Here is a 24,683-nt window from a genome sequence, read left to right as displayed (position 1 = left end):
AAGAAACAAAGGACAGTAAGGAATGTCTTTGCAGTTTTAAAAAAGAGTAACATTATAGACACATTAAGCACATTGTCCTACCTCCAGCAGCCAGATGGCTAGCACAAATTACAATTAGCACGACAGCAAACAGCATCTTTAGAGCAGAGGTATTAAATACGTGTGCTTGACAAACAATTACGATTCTATCGCTTTATTTTTTATGTTAGACCATCGTACATTTCTTATCTTTCATGAAATTCTGATAAGCTCTTGCGTATTTCCCCCATACTGTTAAGGCAGAAATTATAGAGGGCGCTAGTTTAGGTTAGTTATAGTATGGAGGAAATCCTACATGGTTATAGGCGCATGATAAACCCTCAAGATCGCGAAAGCATTGTTCAGTTGACCTGTAAATATTTCTGAGTATGAAATGCGAAGTGAAATGTTATCTCATCTAATTTCATATGTTATTTTCTACCTTTCTTTAATTTTGTAATATTATTTACAGTCGATTGTTATTCATTTTGTTTGTTAAATTTCCCCCCTTTTTTTTTGTTTGTTTGTTTGTACGAACGCACCAATTGATATTGAGTGCCACCGATTCAAAGGTGTATGTTCAAATAAATAAGTATGTTCAAATAAATAAATAAAAATAAATTGTTCGAGCTGCCTGTGTGGATGAACGAAAGGCATATGAAGTCTACGGGTGTATGTAGTCCAAAATATCTTGGTAGAGAGAGTATAGTCGACACAGTGAAATTTAGTGAACTAACATAACGATGATAATAAGAATGACGACGACGATGATGAATATTGCAGTGGCGTAACGCCTATGCGCTCTCGTGCGGCGATCCTCATGGCCCCCGACCCTTATGTTCCTCGATCTATCACCCTGACCAAAAAGGTTTTGTTGATACATAACAGCATAATGTGTCTCTCACATCGATTGTGTAGGACACATATTATATTATATCCAGTAAAGGGCGCCGTGCCGGCGCCCTCAAGTCCAAGTGTAGGAGTATACTGAAGAAGAAGAATATGATGAAATGATGTAAAAGAAGATGAAAATAAAATAATAATTATTTGCAAACTTAAAACTTTCCAATATTGTTAAGCTTATACTTACGCTACAGAGGGCGTGATTCCAAAATTGATTAAGTGCAGCCAGGTGAAACGTCCATCAATTCTAAGAACACAAAAAGAGGCCAGTTTGTAGTGTGACTTGCGAAGAGGCAACGCCAGTGTTAATGTTCAGTTGTTATGAGTTCGTCAATGTATAGAAAACAACTACTGGACGCGTTCTGAAATTTAAAACTATTATTTTTGTACCGGTACTGTTAAAGATGACATTCTTCAGTAAAACGTCAACGCTTCTTTTAACATGCTTTTTAGGATTTTTAGCCCTTCTGTTCAACTGCATTGCTATGTCAACAAATTATTGGACCTCGACAAATTTTTCAGGATCGGCAGAAATATATTACACAAGTAATAACTATTCAGATGTTTTTAATCGGCCTTTAATTAAAAACCGAGGCCTCTGGAAATATTGCGAGTTTGTTTATATTCCGTCAGTGCCAGCACCTACCAATGCTACAATGTTGTCAGAAGATAAAAATGCCAATGGAAACCAGGGCGCAACAGTTGCAAGTGTGTCGTCTGGTTCGTCTCCTCCTCCTGGTATGTCTTATAATGGTAAAGGTGGTGGTGGTAGTAATGGTAATATTTCCTCGAACATTCAGGCCACGTCTGGTGGTTCCACAGGGGATAGAAGTAAGCCTTGGTGTAGTCGGTGTCTAGAAATTATTTTGTCAACTTTTTAGGTCAATATTTTAAGAAACACTGTGCTTGCGGACATGGTTGAGGGCTAAGTTGTAAAGTAAAGTGTTCTCACCCTTGAGGGTTGTGGCACCACCAGTGTACATATAGGCTTAATAATGCAATCGTTTACAGTGTATATTTCATTTCAACTAATTATTTCAGTTATGCCTACATCAAATGTTCTTGTCACCTCGGCATTCCAGTTTTTGATTTTGGCCTACCCCTTTTTTTTCATATTATATTTTCTTGTGAAAAAAGGGAAAATTCTGGTAAGCAGCGAGGTTATGTTGGTGGTAAATCCAATGGGAGGGGGATGGTGAAAATGATGAGGTGTTGGTGGTGGCCCAATTTTGTGTTCAAAGGGGTGGCTCCAGAGGAAATATGGTACAGTATGTACTATATGGGGGTAGATAATAAGAAAGTGATCACCCCAACCCTTCCCCGGTGGCCGTCCTCTCAAAGCAGAGCATGTTGTTGGCCACTTGTGCCGCCGATGCAAAAAAAAACCCCTCTATGGGGAGGAGTGCCTCATTTTTTGTCTTCAAAGAAACCTTTAAAAAGAAATGTTCTTTTACTATTGGCCAATAATTGTTTATGAAATGGATATTTGAACATAGCAGTGGCAGATTCAAGGGGTAGGGGAAGCCTCCTCCCTCTAAATTGTTCAAAATAAAAAAAAAAGAAAATTATATTCAAATTTCAAATTTGAGAGTGCCATATTAAAAAATAGTTTTTTCCTCAGCCCTAACAATTGAGGGAGGTAGTGTAAACCTCCCATCTGTGAAATTGTGAAGTTTCCTTCTTGGGCCCCTGCTATTTAAAATTTCTGGGTCCACCACTATGGTGATTTTCACAAGAATTAATAATAATTGCACCATTATTGCACCATCCAAACATTTGGAAGTTTATAAAACAAAAATACAGGTACTATTAAATAGTATAGTGCAATTATGGTATAGTGTAGTATAGTGCAATCTTCTCCAAACCATGCTCTCTCCAACTAATTCTGTTCAACTACATTTTTAAGTTTGTTTTGTGAAAATCTGACCTAAAGAATGACAAAATATATTTCTAGTTGTGCTTGCTTATTGGTGTTTTTTATGGTAATGAGGTTTTGAAAAGCGTGTATTCTGAGTTTGGTTTGCTTCCGAATAGTATGGTATGCCTATTTACTTTTATGTTGCATTCCCAGCCTGTCTAAACATAATTATTATTCCTGTTTAATTATCATTGCCAAAATTTTAGAAAAGAGTGCACATTTTTTGTTATGCTAATTGCCTCTTTTCTTTCCTTGCAAATGATATATTTTGAATGCCAAATAATAAATTTAATATTTAATAATAATAATAATAATAATAATAATGATAATGATAATGATAATAATAATAATAATAATAATAATAATAATAATAATGATAATAATAATAATTATAAAAATAATAACTTTATTTAAAGTGCAAACAATATCCATTTAAAATGTTCACAGGCACTGTACAGAATTTAAAAAAGAGAAATTTACAAAAAAAATCAGTACTCAATATATCATTAAAATTTTTATAATTATTATTAATGTTTCCCCAAAATCTACCTTTAACAGTTAGCCCTTGGCTTGTCCCACTCGACCCCCAACATATAGTTACTGAATAGTTTTCCCGATTGTCATGCGCAAACTTGCGTGTGGAAGGCATCAGGAGACAAATTACCGCGCTGTTTTGACAGCAGAGTCGATAATCACCGGAAGAGCACATGTCACTTTGTCTCACTTTATTTTCCTCAATAGGCTTCTGACTTAATTTGCTCCTAAAATGGAACATTTAGACAGAAAAACAAAATAATAATATCGCTACATTTTCTCCTATAATTGAAGGAAATACAGAATAATATTATCGGTGGTTTATAATTTTCAGTTTTAACATGTAAATTATAATCAATAGAATTTAATATCCTCTTTACCTTGGATATAATAATACGAAGGTCTTTCGATTCTTAAAATCAATAAGTATGAAGTAAACTAGCCGTGACACTACATATCAATAGAGTAATTTAAAGCCCTGTGTAGACTCAAATTTTATTTGACAGAAACATGTGATATGCCTAAATATGGTCATGAGTACATCACATCATTACCATATATAGGCACATCATGACTATATATGGGCATGCAACAGTGTTTTATCAAAGAAGATTAAAGCTACAGTACAGTATGATGCTACAGACTTCTGTACAGACTATCAAATGTTATTTGAAAAAAACATGTGATATGCCTAAATATGGTCATGATGACATCACATCGTGACCATATATAAGATAAGATAAGATAAACTTTTATTTGTCCAAACATTAAAACATGTTGGGAAATTCGTTTTCCATGGCGTATTTACATACAAAATACTGTACATAGGAAAAATCAATAAAAAAACATATATAAAATACATGAAAATACATACTGTAAAATATAATTCTTATTAACAATTATTATCACAATTATAATCATTATTACAATCATTATCATTATGATCAATGCTCTGTATGAATGTTTTATTATATTTGTTATTACTACTACAACCATCATCAAATTATCTTACATACAAAATACTGTACATAGGAAAAATCAATAAAAAACATATATAAAATACATGAAAATACATACTGTAAAATATAATTCTTATTAACAATTATTATCACAATTATAATCATTATTACAATCATTATCATTACGATCATTACGATCAATGCTCTATATGAATGTTTTATTATATTTGTTATTACTACTACAACCATCATCAAATTATGTTGATGCATATTTATTATATAATCTAATTGAGTTCATTACAAATGAAAAATTGTGTTTGTTATGTATCGAACGAGGTGCTTGTAATCTCAGACCAGAACGCATAAATACATAGTGATTATGTAAAGGGTGGGATTCGTCCAGCATAATTAAGCTTTTTCCTAACATTCTCCCCATATAGAGCATTGATCGTAGTGATATCACAGCACCGTTCTGCTGACCGTCTTACTCTCTCAAACTTGTTCTTATTTTCTTTACTAAAATTTCCAAAAGTGCATATTAAACAAAAATTAAGTATACTCTGTATAACCGATCTATAAAAAAGTAATAAAATTGATTTATATAGGCACATTATGACTATATATGGGCATGCAACAGTTTTTTTTATCGAAGAAAATTAAAGCTATGATGCTACATATCAACAGAGTAATGTAAAGTCCTGTTATAGACTATAACATTTTATTTGACAAAAACATGTGATATGCCTAAATATGGTCATGATGACATCACATCTTGACCATATATAGGCACATCATGACTATATATGGGCATAAAACAATTTGGACAGAGCTTTACTGTAAGTGATGCATGAATTCCTAAAGTACAAACATTAATAAAAAAAGAAGGGAATCAAAATTTCTGGGTATTGGAAATTGACCATACAATTATTTTTGCAGCAATTTTATTAATTTTCCACTAATTGTATTTAACACAAGAATGATCCTCATTTTTCACTACATTAAATTATACTAGACACAATCAGAATATAATTTTCAGTGTATTTTATAACAGTTGGTGGCACGTTATTTATGTATTTTATAATGTAATGATTATTAATTAAATGTGTCATATTTGAAAAGGGTAATGCCCATTAAAAATGTATTAGTTTATCACCCTCGTGTGCATGCAGGTATTGAAAAAAAATATATATTTTTGAAATTTTTTTTTTAATGGAAAACTTTTTTTTTTAAATTTTTTTTTAGTAAATACAGTAGTATATTGTTTGTATTATCTTAATCATGTTTCACTTTGAATATCAATGCACCAGCAAACAACCCAAGGGTTATATTTGGCTTTAGCAAGATAATAAAAAGAAACTCCCTCCCTCTTCACTTTTCCAGCCTAGGTAGGGTGATGAATTAATAATTATTTTTATAGGATCTAACAGACGAGGATGATGTATATCATTTTGTCATTTAAGTGTTTGATTTTAAGGTCTTTGCAAATATATAGTCTATAATTGTAGTGTAACCTTATTTGTATCATCAGTATTTGTCCAGATATATATTCTGGTTTGAAGAATTGGTAAATTGGACAATATGAAATTTCTTATTGCCATTGATTTAATTATAAAATTGGGCTAATATCCAGGGGCGGATCCAGGATTTCAAGGAGGGGAGTTCAGAAAGTTCCCAAAAAACCCAAAAAAGAAAGGGGAATTGGGGGGAGTCCGGAAAAAATTTTATACCTAGAGGGCCGGAAATGACCTTTCCCGACTTCTGAGGTGTCTTTTAATGACCTTTTAAGTTTTTCAAAATTCTAGGTTTTTCCTCTCTTGAAAAATGTCAGGTAATTTTACCTCATTTTTAGGCCTATACATAGAGAAAAAAAAATAAGACATAGGCAGTAAAATTATAACCTTCTAAGTATTCTTACAATATTCAATCTATCTTTTAAATATTTAATTACTACTTTATCTATAGTATAATTATAATAACTATTCAAAAATATGTCTTTAAATCATGTAAAATTAATATCTTAAAAAACTAATTGTTTTTTTTTTCTTCTATTTGTAGCTTATTCCGTTTGTAGAAAATACAACACAAGTGTTTACATCCCTGATACTTTACCAGCTCTATGCCAAGCATATTATAATGTGTTGTCTCGTAAGTATGCTTTAATGTAATAGGTCTGTGAAATATTAGTTTTTTATGTCTAAAAGTAGTCTTGCATAATCACAAAATGATTGATTGATTGATTAATTGGTAGAAAACAATCCTGGTGCTTAGAATTAACCCTCAAATTGGGAGGTTGACATTTTGAAACATCAAGTTCCATTATAAACATTAAGATCTACGTTATTAATTAAACTTATTGGAGATAAATATCTTTATACATCAAGTAGGTAAACACTTTAATTTGTTTTTAATTTAACATACATTTGCGGAGGCAACCACCAACCTAGCTGGATAGATTTATGATTTGTAAAGAGTAAACCCCTGGGTACAAATGCCAATTAAAATCAGCGAGTAACAAATCAATCCATCCACGTTTAGCAGCCCGAGGCAAGTTTACACACCCGCATCATATCTTTCAATTACATGTCTGTATTGAAACACTCCACATGTGTTATGTAAGCTGATCGTAGGGCTGATTCCATCGTGTGCAAATGCCTCCGTTGGGAGTGAAGACATTGTTCAGTTGAGTGCACAAATTATCTTTTGAAATTAAGTTTAAGGAATCTTTCCAACTACATCAATTCAATGGATATTAAGGAAATGTACATCAGCAACTTCAAGGTTTAATAAGAATACAATGGAATATAATTATGAACTCACAGGAGGAGGGGAGATTCATAGGAGGAAGGGTAATTCTCAGGGGGTAGGGACATTTACAGGGTATTAAAGACAATAGGTGTATACCACTGTATGGATAATTGTGAGAAAGGTTTGTAAGATACATTATTTTTGTTTTTGAAAAAAATGTTCAATCCATGTAAAGGTTGCCAAATAACAAAATAATTTGAACTTTAAACAAAACAATATCTAGAGGGAAATGCCTGCAGAAACATACTGTGTTTTTTTTATCATTCATTTCAAGAACAGTAAGGCAAGAATTTTTGTTACACCTTATTTAGCAAACCCGCCGCCCGCGAATAGTCATAATTTCAAATAAAATACATTTTTTTTTCACCAATTTGCATACCCGTCGCCACGTAAAAATGAAAACTTCAGAAAATAATACAAGTTTTTCTTTATTTTTATTATCCTGCCGCTGCCTTGAAATCTCCAAAAAAATAAGATATGCATATTTCTTCCTAATTATATAAATTTAAAGCATTTAACCATCCCATTACTAAACTGTTTGCATTTACCAATAAAATAATATTTTTAATTTCTCATCCATCTGGATGTTTTTGGCAAAACTATTTGCAAAATAAGAAAACAAAATTTTATTTTTATATTTTTTTTTCCACCCTTCTCTGACAATCTTTTAAAAAACAATTTTCGCGAAAGGTAGCCAAATAACAAAACTTAATAATAACTTTGAACTTTAAATACTATAACAATACGTAGAGGGAAATGCCTACAGAAAATCATTTGTTTATAATTCAATTTTAAAACCGTAACTTGGATTCTTGAACAAAAAAGTCTTGCACCTGACTATTTGCCAAACTTGACATCTTTGAGGCAAAATGAATTTCTTAAGATGACCTTTGATTCGAACCCACAATCATTTGACTGGAAGCCAAAAGCCATACCAAAATGCCACATTATATCATGTCTTAATTTATAATAAACTGATATCAAAATGTTCTTTTAAGGATAAATTTTATAAACATGAGTTGTATTTAGTTTGATTGAAATGATAGTATTTAATTATTTTAATTCCATATAGCATCCCTCATTATTAATCAATCACAAAATTAAATATATTGTATTAAATATAAAATTAATAAATAAATTTGATTTCATATTGCACCTTTAATACATTTAGAAAATCCCTAAAGTGCTTAACATAACTGCTGTATAATAGATGCAAACTGTACCTTAAAAGTATCCTAGCTGATGATTTCCATGTCAAGTTAAGCTTTCTCAAGATTATCAAATTTTCTTCGACAAAAACTGTTGTATGCCCATATATAGTCATGATATGCCTATATATGGTCATAACATGATGTCATCAGAACCATATAAAGGCATGTCACATGTTTTTGTTAAATAAAATTTGATAATCTGGGCAGGGCAGAACTCTACATAAGTAATCGAAAAGGATAGCGTAGAGTATGTTATAAACAGGCCACTGTCATCTAGCTTCAGTGAATTTATTTTATGTGACGTTTATAGAGACATTTAACTCAGTGAGTACTACAGTTTACATGTCATTTCATGTAATTCCATCTCCTTAAATTTTCCTCATTTTATATGTCACATGGCAATTTTAAAAACATGAAAAGCTATGTACAGTATAAACAAAGCAAAAATGACAACAGTTTTACATCTTCCCAGCCATCCCGCTCCTCCCCTCTAAATTTTTTAAAATTATAAATAAAAATTTGGCAGAGGTAGTCTGTGCCCTCAATATGTAGACATCTCCACCTGGGTGCTGATGTTTGATCCAGATAAATAAGAAATTCAATTTTTATATCTTTTCATATTTTTCACAGAGGATAGGGTATGAATTTTATGTACATATCTTGTGAAAAAAATAGTAGGTGAATTAAATATTAAGTAATATCATTGTTGCGATTGTCTTTGTCATTTCAATGAATGACAACTAGGAAAAAAATAATGCAAGTTTAAAGTAGAAGACAATATAAAGGTTCTTTTAAATTATCTCTAATGATTCATTGACTTTCGATTAATTACAATAATCCATAAAAAGTATGAATAAAACTATGTAACATAGTAGGTGAATTAAAATTAAATAGGTTATCATCATTACAATTGCTTTTGTCATTTCAATGAAAGATAACTAGGAAAAAAAATAATGCGAGTTTACAGTAGAAGACAATATTATTGTCTTGAAATTATCTCTAATGATTCATTGACTTGTTTATTTACAGTAATCCACAAAAAGTATAAGTAAAACTATGAAACATAGTAGGTGAAGTAAATAAGTTATCATCGTTGCGATTGTCTTTGTCATTTCAATGAAAGACAACAACTATAAACTTGTAACCATAAACTGGTACATCACTATGGATGGCTGCTTGTACATTACATGAGCTGCTAGTATCAATGAAAGATTGAATCAAATACCCAAATGCTCTAATAGTAAGTAGTGATATAAATAACCGTCAGTGTTTGCACTAACATCGATTTTCATGGCTCGGTGAAACATGCCAATGCATCTCACAGCCTAGTAATGTCGTAGACGATTCGCGGCACAAAGTTCAGAGTAAACACACGATTGTTCTTTAGTATCGTAAACTTTGGTCTAATTTCGACTTAGGAATATGCAGATAGAATTATCTACAAAAAAAGCGATAAGTGTTGGTTCAGATTTTATATGTAGGAACTGATCTGATAATTCTGAAGCCACTTCCAGACTATCAAATTTTATTTGACAAAAATATGCGACATGCCTAATATGGTTATGATGACATCACATCATGACCATATTTAAGCACATTATTACTATATATGGACATATAATCAGTTTTTTGTCAAATAAAATTTAATAGACTGGACAGGATTTTTCATACATAAATATATGTACAATTTGATATCTAATTTCTTATGCATGTCTGTGAAATGGAACTAAGAAATAAATTTATGTTATAGTATCATAATTCTATTTTGTAAAGCCCTAGACAAAACAACTTGTTGCCATTTTCATTCTTAAAGCAGGCTCATGAGAACATCGTTGTCTCACCTGTAATAGAATATTCTCCACTATCAGCTTAATAATTATTTATAGTTTTTGTGAATTATTGTCTGTATAAAATAATAATAATATATCAAATCTGTACTGTAATTCTTGCAGGGGTATGTCTGTATTATGTGATTTGGAATAAATATTTTTTTTTTAACATTGGCATCTTATTTCATTCTTTTTTTTTTTTTTTTTTTTTTTTTTTTTTTATTCTGAAATACCTTTTCCCACATAACTGAATAAATATGATTGTAGTTCTGTTTAATCAACAATAAACCAAGCACAGTTTGATGAAAACTTTCTGCGAGCTTTCGTTTATATCGTCAACATGACTTCGTCAGGCTTGGTGAGCTAGCATCCGTTAAAATAACGGAATAAATATGATTTTAAATGAATTAACATTCAAGACAAGCATCTATCTTGGAAATCGGAATAAAACCCACTGAAAAATATGATTCCTAAGGCCATACCTTTTTTTGTACCGTGTTTAACCCACCTCCCTCCAATAATGATGATTTCAAATGAAAATACAATTTTGTTTTTGGCAAATAGCGTACCGACCACCACAAAAAATGGAAATTTCAGAAAAAATGAAAGTTTTTCTTTATTTTTATTTTGCCTGCCACTGCAAAAATGTTAGTTTATGTATATTCTTCTAAATTTAAAGCATTTAACTATCCTATCTGCACTGTTTCTTTTTTTCACCAGTAAAATTGTGTTTTTATTTACTCTTCCTTCTAGAAGTTCTAATAGCAAAACCATTCAAGACAAGCATCTATAAGAAACCAAAATGTTTTTTTTTTTCACCTTGCTGTGATCTTTATAAAAAAATATGTACAAAAAAGTTTTGCATGATCTACATTAGGCCTATCGCAGTTAATTGTAGGTAACTATTATTTAGGTCAATGCATATATCGCAGTCTGTTATTCCCTCATTACCTAAATGCGGTAAATACAGTATCTTGAATAGACATGCGACTTCGCTGGCAATGTGCAGTATAATTTCTATTATTTTCAGTAATTTTCCATTTCAATAATGGTGTGGTGTCAGTGTATCTCGTATAATCTTAAAGTTATGGAAAAACACGACTGGAAACAGGTTAAACGACAAGTAAATGCAGGCCCTCAGGTATATGATGGTGTGATGATGTGTAATGTATAGGGAATATGATGATGCCATATTTTTTTTTTCTTATAGGACTTGTGTAAAAATACACCTACAGGAATAATTTATAAGCTTCCAGGTATTCGTTAGGATCTTTCACATATTTATGCCGTCTTCAAATCGTTAATAAATGTGTGGTTAAGTCACTCCTGGGTGAAGCGCAGAGGTAATGACAGCATTCAAGAGGATGAATGCTTTACTGTATGTCCCTCTGTTGGACTGGTCAATTCCTCCCGTGGTACAACTTGTATAGCCTACAAAATGGGAAAAAAAATATTGGGACTGTACTACAATGTCTCAGAACTGCATGAAATAGCCCGAGATTGGCCAGTTTATCTAGGTGCTCAGGTTCCCAACATGGCTTTCCCCTCCCCCTCCCGAGATATTGTTAGTCTCCACCGTGAATATTTTAGACCCCCTTGTCCGACTAGTTCCCCGAATCCTGATAAACAGAGCAAATTTTGCAGTCAGTTGTTCTGTATCGTTATATTTAATTTTTAGTTTTTCATTCGCTTAATATTCAGTGGTGGTTTCAATGGGGTTGGGGTGAGCCAGGTGCACCTCTCTAACGTCTTCAAAATTTTAAAAATGGAGAAAAAAGGCCAATTTATAATCAATTTAAGTATGAGAGTGCCATTTCCGGCCACCGAGACGTGCCATTTAATCATAAATTTTCTTACCTCTGCCCCAACCATGTGGGGCGGAGGTGGTAGACCCATCATTTGCGAAAGTTCCTGCCTGGGCCCCTCTATTTTGAATTCCTAGATCCGTCACTGTTATTGTTCAGTTCAGTAGTTTTGCTATATTGGTATTTTTTTATTTGACTTTTAGACTATAGATGATTTCCTATTTGAAGTAAAACTTTGTGATTCAGGACTTAATATAATACTATAATAGTACTGAATATTTAACTGAATAGAGTCAATCAAGTATTCGAAACAGTCTTTCAGAAAAACATAATATTATTACATTGGGACTTTGTAATAGTATAAGGCCAAATAAAAAAAATTACTAGTTTTTCATCTACTCGCACATCCAAAACCCCATCCATTTTGTCTGCCTCACCAAATTTGTTTTGTCTTTTTTTTTTTTGTTAATTTATTTCCTATATTTTACAAAATGTATAAAAATCTGGCTTAACTTACATCACTAAAATTCCTCTCTCGATTGTTCGTGGGGATAAATATGGTATGAATCATGTCTAGTGCCTCTTTTATATGTTTTGGGTTTGCCATGCGTATATTTCGATTTGTTTACAAAGGGGCGGAGCTATTATTGCATGTTTGGTACTAACGTTAAAGTTAACATCATGCGGCGAAAATTACCTAATTCCCAGCTAACAATTACATTATAAGAACGTTGCTATAATAATGTTGCAGTTTAGTGTTGAAAACATTATCTTGTAGAACCATACATACGTAATTTCACAACTAAATAACGTTGAACGTTACTGCAGCGTTGCGTGATCGTTATTATGTGACATATCAACTCACAACGTTCACTGAGTTGTAATTGAAGTCTAATTTCTATGTATGTTCAATACTCCAGTCCATTATTTGAGATTCACAATGGTAGGTAATTAGCAGGCCACCTGTTATATATTTAATTTATTGCTTTGAAAAGAAGATAGAAGGTCAGTTAGAGATACAATTGGACAGGAATATTAAAATAAAAAGTCTGAGACAATTCAACACCAGCAGGGTTTCAGTGGCCAAATATTCGTTCAGATTTATTCCAAAGTAATAAATATTGTAGATGATGTAGTTAGTCATCTAAAAAAGACTTTTCGCTTGTGGATAAATAAATGTCTTCTGTGCGTAATCTTTCTGCCATATTGGCATTTGACGTACATTGATGGTGAATGTCTCTCTGATGTCGATGGCACTGACATAGTAGTTAATGTCATGGAAAGGGCACCCAAAAATGACACTACTCTTTGGTGTGCTGGAGGCTAAGCATATTAACTGCATCAACCATTCCTGAAATGAGCTTAATGACGTATTTCTCATCTAAATTGCGCCCTCTATTTAATCTCTTCACCTGTTTTATTCTACATTGTATGTTATCTTTTTATACATTCGTCAAACCTTTCATTCACATTTGCGGATTGGACGAATGTTAATAACATTAAACTACAAAAATAGAAACAGGTTCAGAGAGAGAAAAGATTGGGTATACAAAAATGCCAAACTGTCAGCTTGACAATACAAAAAAAAAAAAAAAATCACAGGTGAAATATTTTCCTGAAATTTAGTTTTCTATTCATAAGTACATCATTTGCCCTTTGAATATTGTTCCTATTTAGATTCCGTTATCGATTTTTATTTGATAAATTTAACATATGTCTAATACATTAATATGTATTTTTTGTAACTTGATGAATGAGTTTTAAATCCAGTTGAGTTGGTTAGATTATAACCATCGACTTTAGAGTTCTGATGACAGATATAGTAGAGGCAATATTGCAGTGGTTTGCTTTGTGTCAAGCCTTCTTCAAAGCCTTTGGGGTGGCCGTTGCGGTCAATACTGTAAACCTGGCCTTTTTTGTCATCTCGACAGGTGATTTATAAAGTGGATTGATGCAGAACGAGTTAAAATAAAAATTCTTCTTATATAATGTTGAATTGATTTTATTTTATTGCATAATGTAAAAGATTATTAATGATGAACATTAGTAGACCTACTGTGGGTTTTTTAATTATTGTACAGAAAGGTTGTGTAGAAATTTTTGGCATTCACTGCTATCAGTTAGTAATATGCTCGTAAGTTTCGCCTTATTCACATTCCTTATATTAAACTTATATAGTTAAATTAAAAGGTGCTATATAATTGCTTTATTTTGTTATCATTAAAGACTTCATTAGACTAATTAATTTTGTAAATTAATAAATAATAAATTTTAATTAAACCAAATATAATAAATAGATGAGTGCTTCAATGGAGCAATTTTCCTTTATCGTAGAGGCTGCGCTTGTTTAAAATCAACAGAAAAAACCAAGGCACCGCTTGGGCTTGCTTGTTTCTTTAGTTTCTCCAATCTGTTATTTCCTCCATTCTATAGAGGGCGGACGTTCCATCAATTTTAATGCATAATACACGAAGAGCTCATTTATCTGCTATTTTATTCAAGGTATATTTATTCATAAAAAAACATAAAAAATTGTTCATGGCAGCCAAAGGCTGAATTGATACAATTTTACAAAATTTTACATTCACATTTTTACATTTAAAGAAAAAACCAGGGAACAATTAATTAATGAAAATGAAAAACCATCAAAGAAATGCAATAAAAGTTCTTTGATTGAATGATGTGTTATGTCATTTTTTATTTTCGGGTCTCAAGGTACAAAATACAAAATAACTTTATTACAAAATTAAGAAATATACAGAATACTTAAGTAATAATATTAAAAATATACGTGACTGTCCTATCAGATTTCCTACAATCTCTCTGCATATACATAGATTTGGCCAAAATTGCATCCTAGAATTTACATTTACATTTACATTATGAAAAGAACTTAACGTTCTTGCATGCGCAAATGACTTTTAGTGACATCATTAGTTCTATGTCCTACCACCGTCGTGCAATCAAATTTCTGGCTTCTCAAGCGTTTATGGTGGGACTGTGATGCCGCTGCTGTTGGTATTCATTTAAGTCGTAAATTCGCGTATTATGGACGATCCGCACATAAGACGAACATGATTTAAAAAATCTAAAATTTGTATGTCGGGCGTATAAGACGACCCGTTGGTTTTTATCGTAATTTGCTATTTTAAGCCTTGTCAAATATGCAAGTATATATGGAATACAGTAGCTACAATAGTCCAATAGAATTTCATTTACATCTTTCAAACACAGGTTATGTAGTCCTACAGTATACCATCAATTGCACTTTTATATAATACAGGAAAATTGATCATTCCTCAAACAAGTGACTAAATGTAAATAATTACTCAGAGACTATTAAATAAACACATCTTTAAAAACCTCCATTGTGGAACAATGGATGCTTCCTCTCTGGGGTACAGGGGAAAAAATCATTTAATTAGCCGTCACATACATGATGTGACGAGTAATGATAAAATATCGGATCAAACAACTGTGATTTACTGTTCTTTTGTAGTGTTATTAAATTTGCAATGGACATTGATACGGCAGTCAAATAATCATACCAATATCACGCACATCAATTTTAAATTCCGGTGAGGAAGTTTAAATCATTTGTTCTGTGAATGAAACAAAAACTGTGTAGATTACATATTGGGGTCAAATAGCTAGGTGAAATGGGTAATACTCAATTAGTGAATGTAAAATCATACCACATTTATCTAGAATTCATGTTTAATGTTTCTTGTAGTGCATTCTGTCATGTGATCTTCAACTGTTTCCATGGTTATATAACAGTGGATATCAAAGCTATGATCACTATCTGCATTTTACTGAGATAAAGCCTGATTTAATTTTAAATAGAAATAAACATAGTAAAAGAAAATATAAATTTTAAAACTATATATTATGATAATTTAAAAATTCACACTGAAACTGGGTTGGTGATATTTCTTTTCATGTAACCATAAGAAGTCAGTGAGCCCTAGCAGTGTTGGTTAGTGATTTTTTTTACTGCTGCTGCATGCGAGGAAGTGTGATCTTGCCTTGTGCCATCCCAGGATCATGGGTGTAGGCTGGGGTAGTTGGGGTCGCACCCCCTCCACCCCATAGCAGCAAATTAGTTTCAATAAATGGGTTAAAATACTACACAATAGTACAAGTACAAATAAAAGAGTACAAATGAAATTTTTTTTTTTCATTTGGAATAGGGGTTTATTTCTGCATTCTAGGAATTATTTCCACATTCTATTTTACGTACCGCTCCCTCCACCCCCCACCCCCTCAGGCCAAAACTAGCCTACGTCCCTAAGGACTGAGGATCCACCACTGGGTTTATGAGTTGTTTTATTGAATGTTTAATTTGACTTTTTCAATTTCCAATTTTTAAAATTTTTCAACTGTTTCAAATTTATACTTTTCTAATTTTTGTCCTCGGCTTGTTAACTTTGTTTGTTGTTTGTCAGTATTGTATAAATTAATTTTTGTCTGGGATCCCATAAATTCAGGTTTCCTTAAATCGCTACGCTGTTGCTACAGTGTTTTCAGTGCAATCATTGTACTACGTAGCAGCCAGTCCCTGATGCTATCGGAAAGGCACCCCCCCCCCAATTCGACCGACCAATCACCATCACTAGAAGCTGTCGGCTTAGTTTAGTTTTCAGTTTTTACTGGTTTTTTTTCTTTTCTTTGTGCCACCATTTTTGTAAGGTGTTGCGTGCTGGAGTAAAATATATTTCAATCCCCAATTCAATTCAAAAGAATAATAGTACACTGCAACACTGAACATTACAATGCATTTTCTCCAAACCAGTACTAACACTAATTCAGATCTACATGATAAAAGTAAATTATAGCACTGTTGGTTTTTGATTTATAAAAGTGAAGTCATGCATGCATGAACAAGAATATTATTCAAATCACTGCTTTATAGATTCTACTTGTAATTCCTTTTTGAATAAACAAACTTTACATTTAAAGATACCCTGTCAGTATTCAGTAATAAGCTTGAAATTTTAGATTTTTTAATTTATTACTTTTTTAACTTTAAAATTATTTACTTTCTATTAAATTCTTTTTTGTTTTGTTTTTCTTTGCCGTTTCTACATCTAATTTGTTTCTTTTATTTGACTTTATTGGACTTGTTAAAAATATATAGAGACCTTAATAATAATAATAATATTAATAATGGTAGACTTATATAGCGCATATTGTTAAGCCCTCTGTACTCATCAATTTATCATTACCCCTGTCATTGGATTAAACACCTATAGAACACAAACTCAAGTTCCCTGGGGGAGTATTCCATCAACTACATCAGCGCACATTTTGATGTTTAACCCTACCAGGTACCCATTTATACTATTGGGTGGAGAGAAGCAATAGAGATAAAGTGCTTTGCCCAAAGCGGCAAGTAAAATGCACAGCGAGGGATTGAACTCCGACATCGATGTTTGGAAACCAAATCGTTCCCGTCAGAGGTGGCGCTGTCGGGGAGGAAAACCGCAATTCATCGGGGAGAAAAAAATTGTATTATGTATTTTCTAAATATTAGTAGACTCCAAAATTGATTGAATAAGCCTTTGAAACTCCTAAATTGATTGAACACATTTTGTAACGATAGCATCGCAGTAGTATCACGTGGTATCGTGACGTAACACTGTAGTACTCTACAAAACAAAACTGCCAGTTTATGAAATGTAAACACATATCAGATGATTATTACTAAACAAAAATGCAATAAAAATCTGAAAAGCAGTATTGATTTAAATTTACAGTATGGATTATAGAATGACATACAGTATATCTTTCTTTCATGTTAAACTTGCGATTTTTCCAAGTTACATGGGATTATGTCACACATTATAAATTTTGTTAAATGTCAAACTTGCGACTTTGCCCTAGCATCCTGGGAATGTATCACACATTTTGCCAGGTTTAAGAAACCCAAGTCTGCTGCCTGCAACATAGTTAAAGTAGTGGAGCGTTACAGATTTTTATTATTTGTATCGTTTTTCTCAACCATATATGATATTATGAAATGAAAGAATATCATATCATACAAAGGGAAAAAAATGAACTTTGAGATTATATATTGTAATGTGATACATAAAAAGTAATGAGTTATTTGATTGATGGATTTTTTTTTTCCCACAATGTTTTTGTGAAGGTGGCTCATATATCCAAGCATGGATTTGCACCCTTTTCACACTAACAGAAAATTTCAACTTCCAACAATTAGTAACAACTTTGATCTCTTGGGATATTTTCTTCGTTTCACATGCAAAATAATCCAAACGGTGTAAAATATCGGAGAATAGCAGGCCTGATATATAGGGTAGTCTATAGCGAGCGTGGCACTATTTTGTTTTCTGTTGCCTTATGGCATTATGGACGTATGCACACTAAATAACTCAGGACATCTAGGAAGGATAAACACCCTGCGATATTTCGAAAAGTTGTACATGAATTTGCTTTCACACTACTGGTTACAACTTGTTACTAGTTGTTCCTATTTGCAAATTTGTGCCAGTGTGAAAAGGGTTAAAGTTCAATAAATAATAGTTGACTTACAAAATTGGAATAAAATTTTCAAACAATAAAGAAAACATTAAAATATTAAATCACATTTCAAGACATTGTCTAATTGTATTAAGCACTTTAGAAATTCATAATTATGTTATATTATTAATATATAATATGATTAATAAATACTTTAACATCAATTTTATTTAAATAACTTATATCAAGAGCGGTCAGATATGTGATGATAAAATTGTAAAGTACACTTAAAATGTATTTTATTTCCAAATGAATAATTTAATCAATTTAATAGCAGCCTGTTTTCAGTGCGTGCTGAAAGCATTTAGCCAAGTAGTTAATTTTAACATTTATAACATGATTTATTAGGCCACATACGACATTAATGTTACCAGGTTTTTGTAACATCAGTACTCACGCATGCTTACGTGTCAGAGATGGTTGTGTTTCCTACGGGTCAAATACATAAATCTCATGCTCTCCAGATCAGAGTTTTTACTTTGCAAGTTTTCTAATTCTGTCATTTGAACTGTTTATTAAGAACAGATGTAGTCCATATGCCTTTTTCATTGCTTATAGTACGTAATAAAAGGAAAAAAATTACATAATTACAGGTGTTTTCTCTCTTAATGAGATTCTGTTTCCAGTGATTTTTAAAATATAAACAGTCTTAGCTTTCCGCTTTTGATTGGTTGATTTACATCTTTTAGCACTTATTAATTCTACAGAATCATTGCCTTCTTGGTACATCTAAATTTACAGGTCAAATGCATAAATCTCAGCCACTCATTTACTTGCAAGATCAGCTGCGATAGAGTTACCAATGAAATCTTCCCTTAACCTTTAGGTGATACCTTTTTTATACCTTATTTCGCGAACTCATTTTTCGTCAGATAGTCAGATGAGGGTGGAAAAAAATATAAAAATAACATTCTGTTTTCTTATTTAGCAAATAGTTTGCCAGAAACATCCAGCTGGAGGAGAAAATATAAATATAATTTTATTGTTGAATGTAAACATGGTAGTAACAGGATGGTTAAATGCTTTAAGTTTATATAATTATGAAGAAATATACTTATCTTATTTTTGGAGATTTCAAGGTAGCGGAGGGCGTAATAAAAATAAAGAAAAGCTTTTATTTTTTTCTGAAATTTTCCATATTTTCGTGGCGGTGGGTTGAAAATCATCATTATTGGCGGGTGGTAGGTTTGCTAAACAAGGTATGAAAAAAGTCTTGCCTTGTCTACAGTCAGTGTATGATAATTATTCTCTTACCTTTTATTTAGTAAAAAAATTCAATTTAGTTTAATAAAATTATTTTTAGTGAAATTAAAGCAAACATAACAACGTTTTATGTGATAATTTTTATCTAATATACAGGTTTCTCCTTCAATGCATGTTTAGAATGCAAACATCCTGATTTCTCTTTTCCTATTTGGTTATAATAAAACAGATTGTAACTATTATTTCCACTTAATATTGATTGCTGTCTGAATTTAAGCTTGCCAAAGCCACTTTAATGCATATTTTGTACAGTTATCCCCTCTTTTGTAAGACTGTTTACGATAAGTTAATTAAAATGGAGGGCAAGATCTCTGATCTGTCATCATTTTGTTCATTAAAGTGGACTTGGGGGAGTTAATGGATGAGTCTCAATGATCCAAATTACTCCCACTGTTTGTCGAGATTAATTTCTGCGCCAAATTGATAACTGTAATGATAATAACTGTCAAACTGTTTATTAATGTCTGAGAAAAAAATCTGTCCATTAGACATGTAGATTTTCCCTTTATGATGACCCAAAATATCTAGTATAATGAGGTGTTGCAATCACGTTGACTTGACGTTTCACCCACTAAAGCAATACTTTTTTTATACCTTATTTCACGAACCCTCCGCCATCGATCATTTTGAATAAAAATAACATTTTACTTTTGGCTAATTAGCAAACCTGCCACCAAGAAAAACTTAAAATTTTAGAAAAATATAAAAGTCTTTCTTTGTTTTTATTACGCCCGTCGCTCCCTTGAAGTCTCCAAAAATAAAAATGTGTATTCTTTCTAAGTACATAAATTTAAAGTATTTAATCATCCCATTACTACAACTGTATAGATTCACCAATAAATTATTATTTTTTAACTTTCTCCTCCATCGAGATGTTTTTGGCAAAACTATTTGCTAAATGAGAAAACAAAATTTATTTTTATTTTTTCATGGCCTCGTCTGACGTTCTTTAAAATTAGTAAAACATGGTATAAAAAGGTCTCACAATGGGTCCTTGAAGACTATTCATTATTATCAGTTTATCATGCGGTTGCCAACATTGGTGCAATCGCACCCTTAAAATATCATTTAAAAAAAATATATTGCTTGTACTGTGAATGTATAAATATATTGTACAATGTAAAAATAAATTTGATTACATATTAGTTACGAAAATAGAAAAAATTTATAGAATAAATACAGTTTCTGGCCATAAAATGGCTGCTTGAAGATTTTTTAGTATGATCAGTTTGACATGAAGTTACCAAAGCTGGTGCAACCATACCCTTAAAATACCATTTTTTAAAAAGCTTTATTTGTACTGTGAATATGTTGAGGCCAAATAAATAATTACATGTTGAAGTCAAAAAGAAAAGATTTATAGAATATAAAAAAAAAACACACTTTCGGGCATCTAAATGTGTCATATCGTTAAAAGTGTTTTCTTCAAATTTTAACTTTTATAATAATTAGTTATGGTTGATGCTATAAAGTGAGTGCATTTAAATTATATTACACATCATAAAGACAATTAGAAAAACATATTTATAAAGTATTCTAGTGCCATTTCACCACCTCAGAGGTACTTGTGCCTTAGTAGATATGGGTATTAAACCTTATTTATGAACTATACTGTAGGCTTGCTACATACCCATGTAACTGCCAGGCCCGTATCCAGCGGGGTTTTTATGGTTCGGGAGAACCTACTTTTCTAGCAAACCCCCCTCTTTTCTGGCGAAACTCCTCTTTAAATTTCCTAAATAAGTCCTCCAACCCAACTAATGCACTGCAGACCCACCCAGACACAGACATTTTCAAACATATCTGCTTTTATAGCATTAGACCCATAAAGCACAAAAATCCTCTTGCTTTGGGGGTTTCGCCGACCCCACCAGGGCTTCGACTGTGGACCTCAAGCCCAGAAACCCCCCCTGACTACGGGCCTGTAACTGCTATTTGAAATCTTGGATTTACTGCAGATACAGAAAGAAAATACAGTATTTAAAATTGGAAGTGATGCCATGTGGAAAAAGTTGAAAAGGTCAACAAATATAAGCTCCAGACTTATTCTGTTGTTTGCCAGACATAAATGAACTATGACCCTAACACAAAGCTTTTGTAATAGTATAATAAATAAAGCCTGTAAGTCAATAAACCTAAAGAATAAAATACAATAGAATTTGTTTACCTTGTATATTTAAGTTTTGAGTCTACAATTCAAACCAGGATGAAAAGATAATCCTCACCAGAAGCGATGCCTATGGGTACATATCCTGGTCATTTTTGCATATCGGCTGGTAAAAAATTTAGGTGTTTTCTTTAAAAGGTTTTAAAAAAATGAAAATGAATAATATAAAGCTCTATATACGAGATTTACCATACTGTTTGCTTGTTTTGTCTTACATCTGACTGGTAGTATATAAAGTGGTAGTAGCATAAGCACTATTACCTGATAATGGCATGTGACACATCGAAACATGTCAATCAAAAGCTTTATATATTTTATTAAATGCATTCTGCATTTGTATTACAAATAAATATATCAATTAAAAAAGAAAATAAAAATGAATAAATATATAAATACATGAAGCGAAAAATAGTATGCCTAGTTATACTATCATATAATCATTATTAAGCACTTTGGGGCTATTATTAAATCTAAGTTATTGTTTAAATTTGTTTGTTCTTAGAAGTTGTTAACTAATTATTTTTAATCTTTTTAATGAACGATTCAACGTTTGATTAGATTTTTAGTATAAGCAATCTTGAGCGTCGTTCTATTTTCAAACCGAAATTGGCATTCTATTTTCAAACCGAAACTGCCATATATGTCATTTGCAAAGTGTGTTGAACTTGCGCACTCTATTGCACAATGACACATATGCAATCAACAATAATACCTTCCACTTAATAGTAATCAGTATCGTTGTAGCGCTATGTATAATGAACGAATTCATCCACTAGGGCGTACCACTACTTCAATACTCTGCTTCTATTTTTAGAAACTTGATACCGTCAAATATCCTAGCTCCTGAAAGCATTCATTTTTTAACATGAATTTGATTGATAGAATGTTCTCTCCTATATATAATTATTATTATTATTCTATACATATTAATGCATCAGGGAGGTAAATTACATTATATATTCTATAGGCTATTATCAAAGGGCCCATTTAATTACATTTCAAGAATATTCTCGGAAGCATTCTATTGATTAAACCGATTTCAGACTACCTATGTCGGATGTTTTTTTTTTTCACCTCGTAGGTAGCCACAGTAACCTCTGCCACACCATTCTTTCAACTACTTGTCAAATATCAGTCTTCAAGATTCACTTACATGTAGATTATATCTATTATAAATATTCATTTATCCTCCAAAATGAAGGCCTACCTTTGTAATGTCAGCACTGAGACCTAGATAGCTTCGACACAGTGAATTTAATGTTTTCGCCAGGTTTTTTACTTATGTCTGTTGGCATATTTGTTGTGAACAGCTTACAGCCCATAGTTTTTATCAGAAATTCGTCAAACTTTTACCTATAAAAGATCTAAAGCTGATTAAATTTTGAAGGTCAAGGTCACAATCAACGGGAAAAACTTTAAAAAAAATTTATTTTTGTACAGCTCATAGTTTTATTCACAAACTTCCATGACCAAAGATCTCAAAGTTTATAATGTTGAAGGGTAGGGGTTGAAGGTCAAGGTCACAATCAACAAAAAACGATTTTTTGAAACAGTTTTTATCAGAAATTTGTCAAACTTGGCCACAATGTTCCTTTACTGGAGATCTGGAAGTGACTGAATTTTAAATGGTCAAAGGTCAAGGACACAATGATCAAGAAAAATTTGTATAACTGTATAACTGTGTGTGTGTGTAATTAATTTCAAAGTGATATATGTGTAAATAGTTTGGTGTATTGGTAAGAAGAGCATTTTCCACACTGCCCTACGGGTTCAAATCCCAAGGTGTCTACTTGGTTTTTTTTTTTTTTCCATTATTTTTTTTTATGGGGACAGATGCTGGGGAAATTTATACTGAGTAGAATTATTATGTGGGCAGAGGTATGCTCTCCAAGTACCCTCTAGTTTTTTGATATTTTTGTTGTTTAAACGGGAGGGATGCACTTTGTGCCAGACGCTGCTTTCTTTTGGGCCCCTTGCAAAAGAGGCATTTTTCCCTATAACACAGCATATCGATGTCTGTATTTTTAACTATACAGTTATGTGTAATATTATGATCTATCCATAAAAGCACTATACGGCATAACATGATTGTACTACGGTTTATATGAACCACAAATGTTACACGTTGACCAATAAAGTATCTCCGTATCTTGTTGAATGTAATAATAATAATATTATGGCATTCAGATTACCGTAGAACATAATACCAAACCTGTAGTGCTTCACATTATTGCTGTGGTCATTGCAATCTCATATGGAACACATACTCAGCTCCCTTTGGGAGTGAAATCCGTAATGTTCCTACTGCATACAAACACATGCATAGAAATTGCTCAATGTTAACCAACAGAAATGTATAAATGAAAAAAAGGTAATAAAGGTCATACGAGTTGTTTCATCAAAGAAAATTTTCTGTTTTTCCTGACAAAATCAAATTTGTTATATTTTATTTCTGTTTATCTGTTTAATATAATTTATCTACAATTTATTTTAATATATTTTTTATTATAAAGTTGATAATAAAAAATCTATTTTACCATTGGAAAAAACCTGTTGCATCTCCCACAAAAATCACCCAGAAATAATGATATTGCCTTCCTTAAAATGAGCAACATATAGTAGGCCTATATATATATATAAATATTTATATGTATATATATATATATTTATATATATATATGTATATATATATATATATATATGTATATATTTTTTTATTTATTTTATT

At 31.8% G+C, this 24,683-nt stretch overlaps 2 protein-coding genes across 3 annotated transcripts in view; one reads left to right on the top strand and one right to left on the bottom strand.

The window, feature by feature from the left end:
- The window catches only part of LOC117115464 (very low-density lipoprotein receptor-like), a 5,085-nt gene extending 4,866 nt beyond the window's left edge, over positions 1-219 (bottom strand). Inside the window, exon 1 of the mRNA XM_033259280.1 lies at positions 82-219. Within this exon, the coding sequence (XP_033115171.1) occupies positions 82-136 (55 nt within the window). The 5' untranslated portion in view covers positions 137-219. The remainder of the gene's footprint in view (positions 1-81) is intronic.
- Positions 220-1,172: 953 nt separating this feature from the next.
- Positions 1,173-24,683, top strand: part of LOC117115429 — a 33,174-nt gene continuing 9,663 nt past the window's right edge. The window contains exons 1-2 of one of the 2 annotated variants that reach the window (XM_033259217.1): positions 1,173-1,752; positions 6,388-6,477. In XM_033259217.1, coding sequence (XP_033115108.1) covers positions 1,326-1,752; positions 6,388-6,477 — 517 coding nt within the window. In that variant the 5' untranslated portion in view covers positions 1,173-1,325. The remainder of the gene's footprint in view (positions 1,753-6,387; positions 6,478-24,683) is intronic. The other variant, XM_033259218.1, reaches the window with a different exon arrangement.

This window comes from Anneissia japonica, unplaced genomic scaffold (genome assembly GCF_011630105.1).
Source record: "Anneissia japonica isolate Jap-2015-1 unplaced genomic scaffold, ASM1163010v1 scaffold287704_len1198815_cov201, whole genome shotgun sequence".
NCBI classification, from domain to species: Eukaryota; Metazoa; Echinodermata; class Crinoidea; order Comatulida; family Comatulidae; genus Anneissia; species Anneissia japonica.
The sequence above is the reverse complement of the archived record's forward strand: the minus strand, read 5'-3'. Positions and strand labels throughout refer to the sequence as shown.